General features: G+C 40.6%; 1 protein-coding gene across 1 annotated transcript; it reads left to right on the forward strand.

Moving 5' to 3' along the window:
- Nucleotides 1–3465: 3465 nt before the first annotated feature.
- On the forward strand, nucleotides 3466–12298 carry LOC111541816 (resistin-like beta). The gene is made up of 4 exons (XM_023210722.2): nucleotides 3466–3532; nucleotides 10765–10916; nucleotides 11380–11460; nucleotides 12032–12298. Exons 1-4 carry the CDS (start codon nucleotides 3516–3518, stop codon nucleotides 12157–12159), a joined length of 378 nt encoding a protein of 125 aa, XP_023066490.2. The 5' UTR covers nucleotides 3466–3515; the 3' UTR covers nucleotides 12160–12298.
- Nucleotides 12299–13278: the final 980 nt, after the last annotated feature.

The raw sequence follows: 13278 nt of genomic DNA on the forward strand, positions 1-13278 counted from the left end.
ATCACCTTGCTATTTCATTTTATTTTTGCATTTATATTATTGCATCACAATTTTTGGCTGCATAGTTTACTTTATTCTTTTATGATCAATGACCCCCTGAAATGTGAAATGTACTTAAAATTAGCAAAGACAATGTATCATCTTTTCTCTTAGATTTCATTTGATCTTAGAGAAGCAAGACAACATTGTACAAAGTACAATGCAGTGCAGCAGAGAGACCTGGGCTCTACTCCCAGTTCTGTGTCTACAAGATTGCTCATTTTTGACCTTAGGTAATCTACAATGTCCATCTCAGTCTGGAATTGGTTGTCTTTTAAGTGATAGGGTAGAATTAGATTATCTCCAAGGGCCCTGGGAATTCTAACACTCTGATATGGAATTTAGGTTGATGCCTGAGATACAGGCTCATGAACCTCATCTTCAAGTTTTCATTCGTATAATGATATGTGAATCACTAGAAGAAAAAGCACTGGGAAAATTTCTTGGAAATTTCCCCATACAGACAGACTTCAGAGGAGGGAGTTAACAGAGAACTGTGTAACGTTTCTATGTAGTATTCCTGAGGACTTTCTCAGTTTTCTGGGCAATAAACAAACGTTTTGAGAATATTTTCCAAAACAGTAGGGAGCCCTTCTCCTCTACCTCTGGAGATCCCACTGGGTAAGCAAACTCTGAGACTTGAGAATGTTGCCAAAGACTCCCTCCCTCAGTGCCAATAGAATGCAAATTAAGGGGTAAGTTATTCAGAATTTTCTAGAAAAGGGTGATACTTTCAGGTCATTGTCATGGAAAGGGGTGGTAACTTTTGGGTGTGCATGGCAATGGTAAACAGCCATGGCGCTGGCAGGCATGTCTTAGGGAGAGGTGTTTTTGCCTCTTTTGGAGTTCAAGTCCCATCTTCAGAGTTGAGTTCCACTCCCTACCTCAATTCTAGCTTGATGCTTGATTTACCAAGGAGCTTAAAATTATTACTTCAGAGGTTTAAATGGAACCTCTCTGGACGTCATGGCGGTATAGTGTGTTTTGTAAGAAAGACTTGTGACTAGAGGCTGCAGAGGTTTAGCAATGGGTCAGTGAATAGATAGCAAGTATGCTGTTGTATGTATGTGGCTTTTCTTCATAGAAAGATCACAACTTCCCCAATGTATCTGCAGATGGCTCTCAGCAAAGCTCTTGCATTATTGGCATGGAGGGAGGGAGTCTTTGGAAACTCATTTTTACTGCATCTGAGGTTTCCAGGGTTGAACTTTTTTAACACAAGCTCAGAGACTATCCCTGAAAAACTGACAAAAAGTCCTCATTTCTTATTGTGCCCTTTGGCAGCATGAGAGACTCTACCTTATCCTCAAGTTAAAGCAGGGTAGGACCAAAAAGATAAAAGATTTTAAGCCAACATTCATTTATTCACTTTTTTAACCAACCAACAACTACTGGGACCTGCCATGTGCCAGGTATTGGTGGGTGCTGGAGATACAGAAAATAATTGAGAAATAATTCTTGCTCTCAGGTAACTTAAAATTTAGTAAAGCATTAGGGAAAATAAACAAACAACTAGGCAGGGAGGAGACACCTTATGGTATCTAACCATGAGGGCTATGACCTTATGATGTGCCTGCAGCGAGACTCCAATAATCCTTAAACTTTAAGTCATGTATGGCATTAAGTTTGTCTCACTACTAAGAATGAACAAGTTAGAACTGTGCCTTTTTTCCAATGCATAGTTTAATAAGCACCCTCTATGACAGAACTGCCCAAGTTATATTGGTTCTCAAATCATGATCAATACCAAAGAGGATTTTAGGCTCAGTCACAGGATTTGCCAGAATCAGTCTTCCATAGTGAGACTAATTCCTGGTGATGAGCCCAGGTCTCCCAGTCTAGACTCCCTCATCCTTTCTTATGTGTCCCCAGTTTGAGATCTTGGTATCTATTTGTGTTAACAGAACTCAAACAGTACCATCTCAATCCTCAGACTTTGAGTGTTAAATATGTCAATCCTAAAAGTCTTATTCTAAACATAAGATTCTAAAAAGTTTCAACTTCAAAGTGAATGTGTTGAAGTCTCTATCTCTTTTCTCCCAGAAATCTTTTTGACCCCTTTACAAACCCTCCCCTGAGTGAACAGGCCAGTGTCCAGAAATTGTAAGAGTATAGCAAATCAAAATGTATTCAGATAGTCCCCCAATTCCATTTTCTATTCCTGGTTACATGGGAAGATGATATATCAGTTATATCTGATTCAGTGATTACAATGAGAATAAGATAACACCTGGTATCAGAAAATACTATCAACATGGACACTTGATAAGTGACAAAATACATAGAAAACAACAACCAAAAACCTGATTAGACTCTGGAAAGTCATATTTATTAATTATGTTAACTGCTTACCACATATACCCAATTACCCTGTCAAACAACAACGTCATTAAAATGTATGTAAGTCAGTTTTGTTACGGAATTTCTCTCTCCCTCTCTTGCTCTCTCCCTCTCTCGCTCTTTCTTCCTCTCTCACTCTCCTTCTCTCTCTCTCTCTCTCTCTCTCGTACACAACACATTGCTCACGTGTTTACGGTGTAAATAAACCTACTGTGCTGCCAGCTGTATACAACACATATAATTAAGTGCAGTACATAATACTTGATGACAATAAATGACAATGTTACTGGTTTATATATTTTCTCTACTGTATTTTCATCATTATTTGAGAGTATACTTCTTCGACTTAATTTTTTTTAAAAAAAAACAGCTGTAAAGCAGCCTCAGAAACGTCCTTCAGGAAGTATTTCAGAAGAAGACATTGTTATCATAGCAAATGACAGTTCAATGCATGTTACTGTCCCTGAAGACATTCCAGTTGGATGGGACGTGGAGGTGAAATACGTGATACTGACTATCTGGTCCTGTGTAGTCATAGGCCAACGTGTGTATTTGTGTCTTCGTTTTTAACCAAAAAAGTTTAAGAAGTAAAAAAGAAATTAAAAATTTGAAAAATAGAAAAAGCATCTATAATAACGATATACAGAAAGAAAATATTTGTGGTCAACTGTACAATGTGATTTTATTTTAAGGTAAGTGCTATTACAAAAGAGTCCAAAAGTTTAAAAGAATATAAAAGTTTATAAAGTAAAAAAGTTACAGCAGGCTAAAATTAATTTACTATTGAAGAAGTTTAAAAATAAATTTAGTGTAACTTAAATTTCAAGTGTTTATAAAGTCTACAGTAGTGTACAGTAATGTCCTAGGCTTTCATATTCACTTCCTATTTACTCACTAGACTCTCCTAGAACAACTTTCAGTTTTGCAAGCTTCGTTCATGGTAAGTGCCCTATATAGGTGTACCATTTTAAAATCTTTTCTACTGTATTGTTACTGTACCTTTCCTATGTTTAGATACACAGATACTTACCACTGTGTTACCATTGCCTCCAGGATTCAGTACGAGTAACATGCTATACAGGTTTGTAGCCAGGAGCAACAGGCTACATCATATAGCCCAGATAACCCAGTGGGCTATGCCATCTAGGTTTGGGTAAGTACACTCTATGAGGTTTGCACGATGATGAAACTGCCTAACTTACATTTCTCAGAATGCATCCCCATCATGAAGCAATGAATGATTGTGATTTGTGTGTATGTGTGTATACATACATATATAGTTTACATTTATATATTTAAATATTTTATATTTATATATAAATAAAATTTACATGTATATACTTATATATAAGTACAATTTATATATAATTTATGTTATATATGAAATAAAATTATGTATATATAAATATATAAAACGTCCCTAATCAGTTCAGCTATCCTCTTAAAACATTAGAGAATTAAAGGGCACGTGGCTCCTAAACTGTCTGAGCTATGACCCACGGAGCATTTCACTGGCAGACAAAGGAAGGCTCTTTCAAAAAGCACTGATTGGAGAGTCAAACAGTTGAGTGTCTGCTCATAAAAATATGGCAGGAGCGACACTACCAAAAAGCCTTTTGATAGCTCACTACCTTTTATTCCCTCCTCTAGCATTTTCCACGGGTCTGTACTCTTTCACAGGGACTCTGGGCAATCTCCACCTAGACCCATCCCCTTCCTGAACCAGAACCCTGGGATCCTCTGTGGCTTCTTTTTAACCTACACACAGATATCAAGTGAGGAAGAGCACACCGAGCTAGGATGACTGCCCCGGCCGGTGACCCCCAGGTGAATCTGCTAATACAGGCATTATCTATGTTACCCTTAAACCACTTTACTGAAACACTGCTATTTTTTTTTAGACAGAGTTTTGCTCTTGTTTCCCAGGCTGTAGTTCTGTGGTGCAATCTCAGCTCACTGCAACCTCTGCCTCCAGGGTTCAAGTGATTCTCCTGCCTCAGCCTCCTGAGTAGCTGGGATTACAGGCGTGTGCCACCACACCCAGCTACTTTTTTGTATTTTTAGTAGAGATGGGGTTTCATCATGTTGGCCAGGCTGGTCTTGAACTCCTGACCTCAGGTGACCCACCCACTTTGACCTCCCAAAGTGTAGAGATTACAGGCATGAGCCACCGCACCCAGCCTGAAACACTGCTCTTCAAGGAAAGTGCAAGGGCCTGTGGCTTCTCTAGCCTCCACCACACTTTCCTTTCTTTTCATCTCCTTTCACCATTCTCTCCTTCTCCCGACCCTCTTCTCTCATTATCCCTTCCCCAGTGTCCATTATTGTAATCATTCTTCACCGAGTATCTCTATCTCTCACCTCTGCTTTTGTGCACATCTAACAGCTGAACCAGTTAGCCAAGTATTACCATAACTAACTTTACAATGAATACTGCCAGGAAAAACTGTTGCCTTTATTAGACATTTTCCAGCATTCTAAGAAATAATAATACTGGACACATCAATCCGCTCAGCCACCCTAGGGCACTCCTTTTGCGACTGGAATGCAATCTTCTTTAAGAGACTTGTACCTGATTGAAATCTTGATGAGTAAGGATCCTTTATGGTTTCACAGCTAATTGAAAGCATCAGCTCATCAAGTTTTACAAACCCGTTTTTTTTTTTTTTTTCTCTGCTTGATGATGCAGAACTCTGGGTCTTAATCAGGTTTTATACAACCCTTGCCCAGATTCCAACATCATTTCTTGGGGACATTTTATTCTATCACCAAAAGAACCTATGGCTAATCTCTATCCAGGGGTAGGTCAGCCTCCCCTCTGAATGAGAAAACACATCTGGTTTCTCAATTTTTATGTCCAATATCAATTTGACTAATTTATTATGTAGTATCTAAAGCACAGGAATCAACAAGATTCATTTCTGTGGAATATAAAAAGTGATCAGCACTTCATCGCCTCATCAGAGAGTTCCTCAATTTTAGCCAAACACGTTCTGGAAACTTATTTTTTGGTCTCCTTTTTTTCCCAGATACATCAAGAGTTAAAAACAATTCAACCTATATTCAAATGTAGTTAATGAACTATAAACATACAATACACATTATGTTCATGATAAAACATACAAAAATAGAAACTGTTTAAGGAAAAACTAAATAAAAAGAGAAGCTTTGATATTAACTTTTAACACAATACACCTTCAGAATTCCACATTGTATGCTGAATCCCTCTGCTCCCATGTATGAGAAGTCATAGGACTTAGTCATAGGACATGGTCACAGCTGTGCCTTAGCTTAGCCTGAAACAGATGAGTCTGTTAGCTTCATCTCCATCTTCTCTGCCTTTACCTTTCCCAGTTGCCCATACCCAGGTTTGGGGTCCCTCTTTTTTTTTTCTTTTTCAGCTGAAGCCCTATGCTAATAACTTTTCAACCTCTGTGTATACAAAATTAAATGAAACACAATATAGTCAGTGGAGAATCAAATGGGGGAAAGGAGATATGACTTAAAAGGTCATTGTTACCTGTTCTGAGACCCCTTCCCTGAATATCCTGCATTACGAACAAGTACAGTTACCTCCACAGTTAGGTTGTTGGGAGAGGAGCGCACTCTTAGGAAGAAGGTAGCTCTAAGGGAGAGGAGAATGTTTAAAAGTCTCCACTGGGTTTATCTACAAATTCTGGAAGTAAAAAAAACTTTCTTTCATCTCTCTGTGTAGGATTTTTCTGAATATTTTCCAGGAATGCTGAGGTAGAAGCTCAGCATTCCTGAGCTGATGATAGAATGACTAATCCCAGGCAATGTCCTCATATCATCAGCAGCCACTACCAAGGGTGGGGATGCTGGCTAGAAGCAGGATGCATTATCCATAGAGAATTCAAAAGCAATAATAAAGCCAATGAAAGTTAATCTGCTCTTCATTATCACCATGCATGGCAATTCTAAATAATATCAATGGTAAAATATTCATCCCCCAAAACATTGTGAATTGAAGTTCTAAACAATCGCTGTAATTGCTGTTGAGTTTTAACAGTATATATGTAAGCTTCAGTTTAGCCCATTTTTTTATTACTTATATTTTAATAAACATTGTGTTCTACATGAAAATTAATTCCGAGAACTTCCGGTTATACAGTTGGCCCCAACATACTTGGCCTCAGCTACACATCTTCGTTTCTAAAGTAAGATCATAACAATTCAATATCCACGTTTGTTTCGAATGGTTTGTCTCCAATCCCTGTGTTATTACATATTCCTGCATTTAAACAGTAGATTCTAAAGAAACATTGTAGCCCAGTGATTGTAAAGACAAATTAACCCAACTTTAATTACAGAGACATTTGATCATTCTATATGATTATGTGAAGTTTAATTGTGTTTAAAATTTATATTGAAACAGTACAAACTGTAAGGTATGATATTTTTGTTTGGTAAGTGCAAATTTTAATTTGTATGTAAAATATTGTACTGAATTTAAATGATATATTTAAAGTTACTATTTATCCTTTCTGATAGTTATTTTCTTGTTTTAAAACCAGAGAATGAATCAAAAATAATAATTAGCTCTATTACTGATCATTACATAATTATTACTGACAATGGTTTTGCTATATAAAGGACAGCAGTATTAAAAAGTGACCCCCTCTGGGTGTCAAGTATGCTAAACATGCCACTGACGACAAGTGTTCCCCGGAGGTGAGCACTATCCCTGCTGTCCAAGCTCATTGTAACCCAGGAGCACTCTTGAGTGTTCCTGTCCTCTTCTCTTTTGTTGCTATTCCCAACAAACTGATTAGTCAATGCAGCTTAATTCATATTTCTAAACCTATATGTTTCTGCTCATCCACTGCCTAGCCTTCTGCTTTCTTTATGTGCTTCACTAAAAACAAATATATTTCTTTTTTCCCATTGAATATCGCTGCACATAGATCCAGCTGTGTACTGATTACTTGCAAATTTATATCTCCAACTCTTACTGTTTCCCTGGATCCCAGATTTGTATACCTAACTCTGTATGCCACAGCGCCCCCTACATTTCTAATAGGCACATTAAATTGACTGTGATCAAATACGATGTTATGTTCCCACCATATCTACTGTTGTCCCAGGGAACCCCATTTCAGTAAATAGCAGCACTCTTCAATAAGTTATTCCAAACAAAACTCTAGATCTGTACTTCTCTGTTTCTTCTACACCTTGCATCCATCAGCAAATCCTGTGGAGGCTCGGTTCTCACTTCTTCCTTGATTACTCTCCGAGACCTAGAACTCTGTAGAAGCCTGCTGCCTGCTTTCCCTGCTTACCTCTTACCTGTTTTACCTCCATGGTGTCTCTTCCACAGTGGCCATAGTAAGCTTTATAAAATGTTAATCAGGGCCAGGCACAGTGGGTCACACCTGCAATTTCACCTTTGGGAAGCAAGATGGGAGGATCACTTGAGCTCAGGCGTTCAAGACTAGCCTAGGCAACATAATAAGGCCTTGTCTCTTCAAAAAAAATTTTTTTTAAACAGCCCGGTATGGTGGCACACTATTATAGTCTTCAGCTACTTGGAAGGCTTAGGCACAAGGATCACTTGAGCCCAGGAGTTCAAGGCTGTAGTGCCATGATCACACCACTGCACTCCAGCTTGGGTGACAGAACTAGACCCTATCTCCAAAACAGAAAACGAAAAATTAAGCATTAGAAAACCATAAATCATTTTATGTCACTCCCCTGAACAAAACACTACAATAATTTGCTGTCAAATTTATAATAAGACCCAAAGCCCTTACATTGGCTTACAAGTTCTATATAATCTGGTCCTGGTCAGCTCTCTGACCTCTTTTCTGGCCTTTCCCCCCATACTTCATTCTGGCCATATTGCCATTGCTGTCATTCCTTCAACACACCAACCATCTCTTTGCCGTGGGCTCTTTATACTTGTTCCATAGGCTAGAACATTGGCTAGAACATTTGTCCCAGATTTTCCTATGATTCACCCCCTCACTTCTTCAGGTCATTGTTACCTTTTCTGAGACACCTTTCCTGAACATACTGCGTTACGGGCAATGCACAGTGGCACACTCTATTGCCTTGTCCTGACTTATTTTTCTTTAGAGCATTTCTCAATACTTGCATATACACACACACACACACACACACACACACACACATATACATACTGTATTTATCTCCCCCATTAGAATGTAGTAACAAAAGGGCAAAAATCTTGTCTACGTTGTCTGCCACTGAGTCACCAGAGCTAGAGCTGGTAAAGAGAAGCTCTACAAATATTCATTGAATTAACAAACAACTTTATCAACCCATCATCTATCCCAAATCCAAGTGTATGCTCTTTCTTATTCTCCAGTCGCATTTTTCTTCTCTTCAACTCCTGTCTGGTAATTGAGGAAGCATCCTTGCCTTTTTGCTGGCATCCCTAGGCCTCATTTCTCAAAGTTGCCTGAGAGAGGTATGTACAAGTAATAGTGTTCATTAGAGGGCATCTCCAGGAAAGTGGGCAGAAAGGCTGGCCACAGAGGTAGAGCCCAACTTTTCCAGCTCTGACTGCCTCCAGGAATAGTCACCTAACTGCCTTTTTCTGCTTTTTATTATTTTATTTTATTTTTTTATTTTATTTTATTTTTTTAAGGCAAAGTCTTGCTTTGTCACCCAGGCTGGAGTGCAATGGAACAATCTCAGCTCACTGCAACCTCGAAGCTCAAGTGATCCTCCTGCCTCAGTCTCCTAAGTAGCTGGGACCACAGATGCATGTCACCACACCCAGCAATTTTTTTTTTTTTTTTTTAACAGACAGAGTCTCACTATGTTGCCCAGGCCGGTATTGAACTCTTGTGGTCAAGAGATCCTCCTGACTCAAACTATTGGAATTACGGGCATGAGTCACAACACATGGCCCCTTTCTCTGCTTCTTCATCTGCTGTTCTTTAAATTTTATTTATTCGTGGTGGCCACATGCCCCATCCTAGATGAGGAATCATGGCATCCTCACTCCTCTCGGCCATGTGTGAATCCTCAAAGTCCTCGATCCCTTATCCATTATTCTAAAATCTAAAAGCCTCTAAAAATGAAATTTTTCTGTCCTAAATTTGAGGCTCATTTGGCAGAAAAACTTGGCATGGCCTGGTGTGAGGCTGTTTATGGTCTTTATTTATCCTGCATTAATATTCATACATTTTGCAGCAGACTATTTATGCATTAGACTGCAGAATGCTGCCCCCAACCTCCTTAGTGGTTAACATAATACAGAGAATTTGCGCCTTCCATAATCTGAAACATTCTGAGTTCTGAAACACACCTGGGCCCCAGGTCTTGGATAAGGAATTGTGAAGCCCAGCTCTCTCTTTCAGCCATAGCTGATAGAAAGGGAGGTTGTGTGACCCGGAACCAAACAGTGAAATGTAAGGGGAAGTCTTCTTGAGCTTCTAGGGAAAGATCCTGCTCTCAAAATAAAAAGGTAAAGCCCCCAAAGAAAGTGGCCTTGCCCAACTCCTTCTTTCCTGCTCAGGGTCTGGGCTGAGGATGTGGCACCTTCTACCTTGTGACCATGAAGAGACAAGATCGAAAGATTAGCTGAGAATGGTGGGGGAAAAAGGGGAACTTTACGAGCCCCCAGAAGAACTCTGGAATCATAAACCACGCTTCTAGTTAAGTAAATACTGAACTTCCTTATTTTAAATAATTAGCATTAATTAGTCTTTCTGTGACTTTCCTCTGAATGAGATTAGCCAGGGACAATAAAATGGTGTCTGAACAGGTGACGAGTAGGGCCCTCCCTCGGCCAACAGAGATAAGAAAGAGCTTACACTTGGGTTTGGGATAGATGATGGGTAGATTAATTTGTTTGTTAACTGCAAAGTAACCTCTTATTGATGAAGGATCAAACAAGAAGCCCATAATACCGGCAGGCCACAGAAGGCCTAGGTGCTAGCCTTATCGGGTTGCCAAGAAGAAAGGAGAAGGAGAACAAACAGGCAGGAGGCCTCCCTCGGCAGAGATCCAGAGCAAAGGCAGCTGTTGCTTCTCATGAACACTCCAAAGTTTATCACAGTCACCTGTCACCCTAGCTGGCACAGGTCTTTGAAAATGTGCTGGGAGTGTGTTTACATGTGTGTGTGTGCTTGCATATTAAAAATGCCCAGGTTAATACCAGGGGTATTAAAACACCCTTGCCTGGCTAGTCTTTGCAGACCTTCTCTGAAAGTTTTGGTGAGTAAGTCTGTTCTTCAGCAACCCTACCTGCTTCTCCAAACCACCTAAAGAGATCCAGTGCTGATGGTGCTGTTCTTCCATCTTTACTCCCTTGAAACTAACCACATTGTCTTCTTTCCTTTACCACCACCCAGGAGCTCAGAGATCTAAGCTGCTTTCCATCTTTTCTCCCAGCCCCAGGACACTGACTCTGTACAGGATGGGGCCTTCCTCTTGCCACCTTCTCATCCTCATTCCCCTTCTCCAGTTGATCGTCCCAGGGAGTACTCAGTGTTCCTTAGACTCCGTTATGAATAAGAAGATCAAGGATGTTCTCAACCGTCTAGGTAAGTGACTGGGGTAGGGGGAAGCGGGGGGCTGACTCTTGCTCATTCCTCCTGTTCTTAAACTCCAGCTTTGTCTCTATCCTGTCCCAAGATCCCAACCAAGCCCAACCCCTGATGAGGGCTTTCTACACGACCCTACCCCTGTTTGAACTCTTGGCTAAAAGCTAAGGTTTTCCTGATGAGGAGGAAGACGTGGAGAATGGTAGCTGTAATTTATGAACACTCATTATGAACCAGGTATAATCTGAGCTTTATGTAGATTAGTTCATTTAATTCCCACAACCATTTTATGAGGTAAGGACAACTATTACTTCCCCTTGAAAAATGAGGAAACTAAACCATAAAAGTTGATGAGTAGCCTGATTCTAGACATAGTGTCACCTCCAAGGTAGAAGATGATTTGGAAGGGGATTATAGGGAGGATAGCTCATGGGCTATATACCCCTTCTTCTTTCCTACTCAGAGTACAGTCCCTCTCCCATAAGCAAGAAGCTCTCGTGTACTAGTGTCAAGAGCCAAGGAAGGCTGGCCTCTTGCCCTGCTGGTGAGTAACTCCCTGAGGGTAAGTAAGATGCCCCGTGTCCTCCCCTGTCCATCTCCCTGCACCTACACCATCCCCCACCTCAGGTCTGTATCACCCTGGCACCCTGCTAGAGACCCCTTGCCCATTCTTGTTTTCCTGAAGGATGCTACTGGGGGATCGTGGGCTTCTGCCTCTTCCTTTCACCCTTTCACTTCATGCCCCTGTTTCTCAGCCCTCCCTCTCCTCCATTGTCCCATAATGATCACATCGTTCATTTGTCTTTCCAATCTATTCCCCTGTTTTGATGGGTAGGGGCCAACAGAGAGGTGAATTTATCACAAATCGAAGAAAATTGAAACTCCCAAGTTCCAAGTCTCTCACTTGCATAAGTCTCTTTCATGGCCCCAAATATTTGTTTTTGTGATATCTGTATTTCTTTTATTGAAATGAGCTCTTAAAGTTGAATGAACTTGAGGCCCCATGAAACCTAGCTCTACCCCTGACTGCACAGGGTTGAAAGATGGTTGTGGGTTGCCCTTCCTCCTCTTACATTCCAAGAGCTCTGATGGCTGTGCTTCATGTGCCCATGCAGGGATGACTGTCACTGGCTGTGCTTGTGGCTATGGCTGTGGTTCATGGGATGTTCAGGGGGGAACCACCTGCCACTGCCAGTGCAGTGTGATGGACTGGACCACTGCCCGCTGCTGCTACCTGGCCTGAGAGGGAGAAGGTTGAGAACTCAGTTTTGTGACCGTGACAGTAATGAAACCAGGGTCTCAACCAGGAAATCTAACTCAAACATACCCCTTCATTTGTTCCAGTCCTGATTGTTGGGTAATAAAGACAAACTTTATACCTCTCTGTGTTTATGTCATCACTGTTATGGTCCCCAGCTTGGGACTCCCCCGGCCAGAAGATGCTGTCAGTGTCCCAGTGGTGACATCTCAGTTTGGGAAGTGGGATGGGAAGTTAGGAAAGATATGGAAGAATGGGAAAAGCAAACGGACACTCCAAACCCCCACTTCCCTCATTTTTTAACAAAAAGATGGCTGTGCCAGGCATATTGCTTGGCATGGGGTAAAGAGAAATAAAATAACACATCCCTACAAAGCTCACCAACTAGAAAAACAGGCTCTGCGCTATGTGTGAGAAGACTTTTCAAGGGATGGGCAAGCAGGGGTGGCTTCAAGGGAATCTAGTTCTAGATTTTCAGTATGTGTATGTACTCTTTACTAAATTCAAGTGCCTGAGATGTGCTTTGATCAAGGTGACTTCTTTCACACCATTGCCTTTCTACCACATAACAAAAGAAAACCACAGCCCTCACCTGTCACTGAATCTTATTATCTTGGAGTATAAAAATCTGCAGAATGCCAAACAAGAAATGATTAAAAAGATGGGCATCCATGTTGAGTGTATGAATGATCCAGTGACGGGGTAACAAGTCCTTTCACAGCTTGGGAGGCTTCCATGGTTTGGTCTTTATAGGATTGGAGGAGGATATAATCCAGTTGTCAATTGATGAATTACCAAAAATAATTTTTAATAGCAAGTTGGTGTGTGAGATTGTTGACAAATCATTCAAAAGGAATTCAGACAAATTGAATGGTATTACTACAATAAATACTTTCTCTTTCTATCTACTTAAGAAGTGGACGTGTCAAAACTGACAACTATGAAAATAAATACTAAGAATGGCTGGGTGTGGTGGCTTACGCCTATAATCCCAGCACTTTGGGAGGCCGAGGCAGGTGGATCACTTGAAGTCAGGAGTTCGAGACCAGTCTGGCCAACCTGGTGAAACCCCATCTCCATTAAAAATACAAAAAAATTAGCCAG

The sequence above is a fragment of the Piliocolobus tephrosceles genome, unplaced genomic scaffold (assembly GCF_002776525.5).
Source record: "Piliocolobus tephrosceles isolate RC106 unplaced genomic scaffold, ASM277652v3 unscaffolded_19, whole genome shotgun sequence".
Lineage (NCBI taxonomy): Eukaryota > Metazoa > Chordata > Mammalia > Primates > Cercopithecidae > Piliocolobus > Piliocolobus tephrosceles.

Bases quoted from the DNA above. Each gene is read 5' to 3' on its own strand.
- LOC111541816 (XM_023210722.2), top strand. The intron at 10,917-11,379 runs GTAAGTGACTGG...TTTCCTACTCAG, and splicing joins GGATGTTCTCAACCGTCTAG to AGTACAGTCCCTCTCCCATA. The intron at 11,461-12,031 runs GTGAGTAACTCC...GTGCCCATGCAG, and splicing joins GCTGGCCTCTTGCCCTGCTG to GGATGACTGTCACTGGCTGT.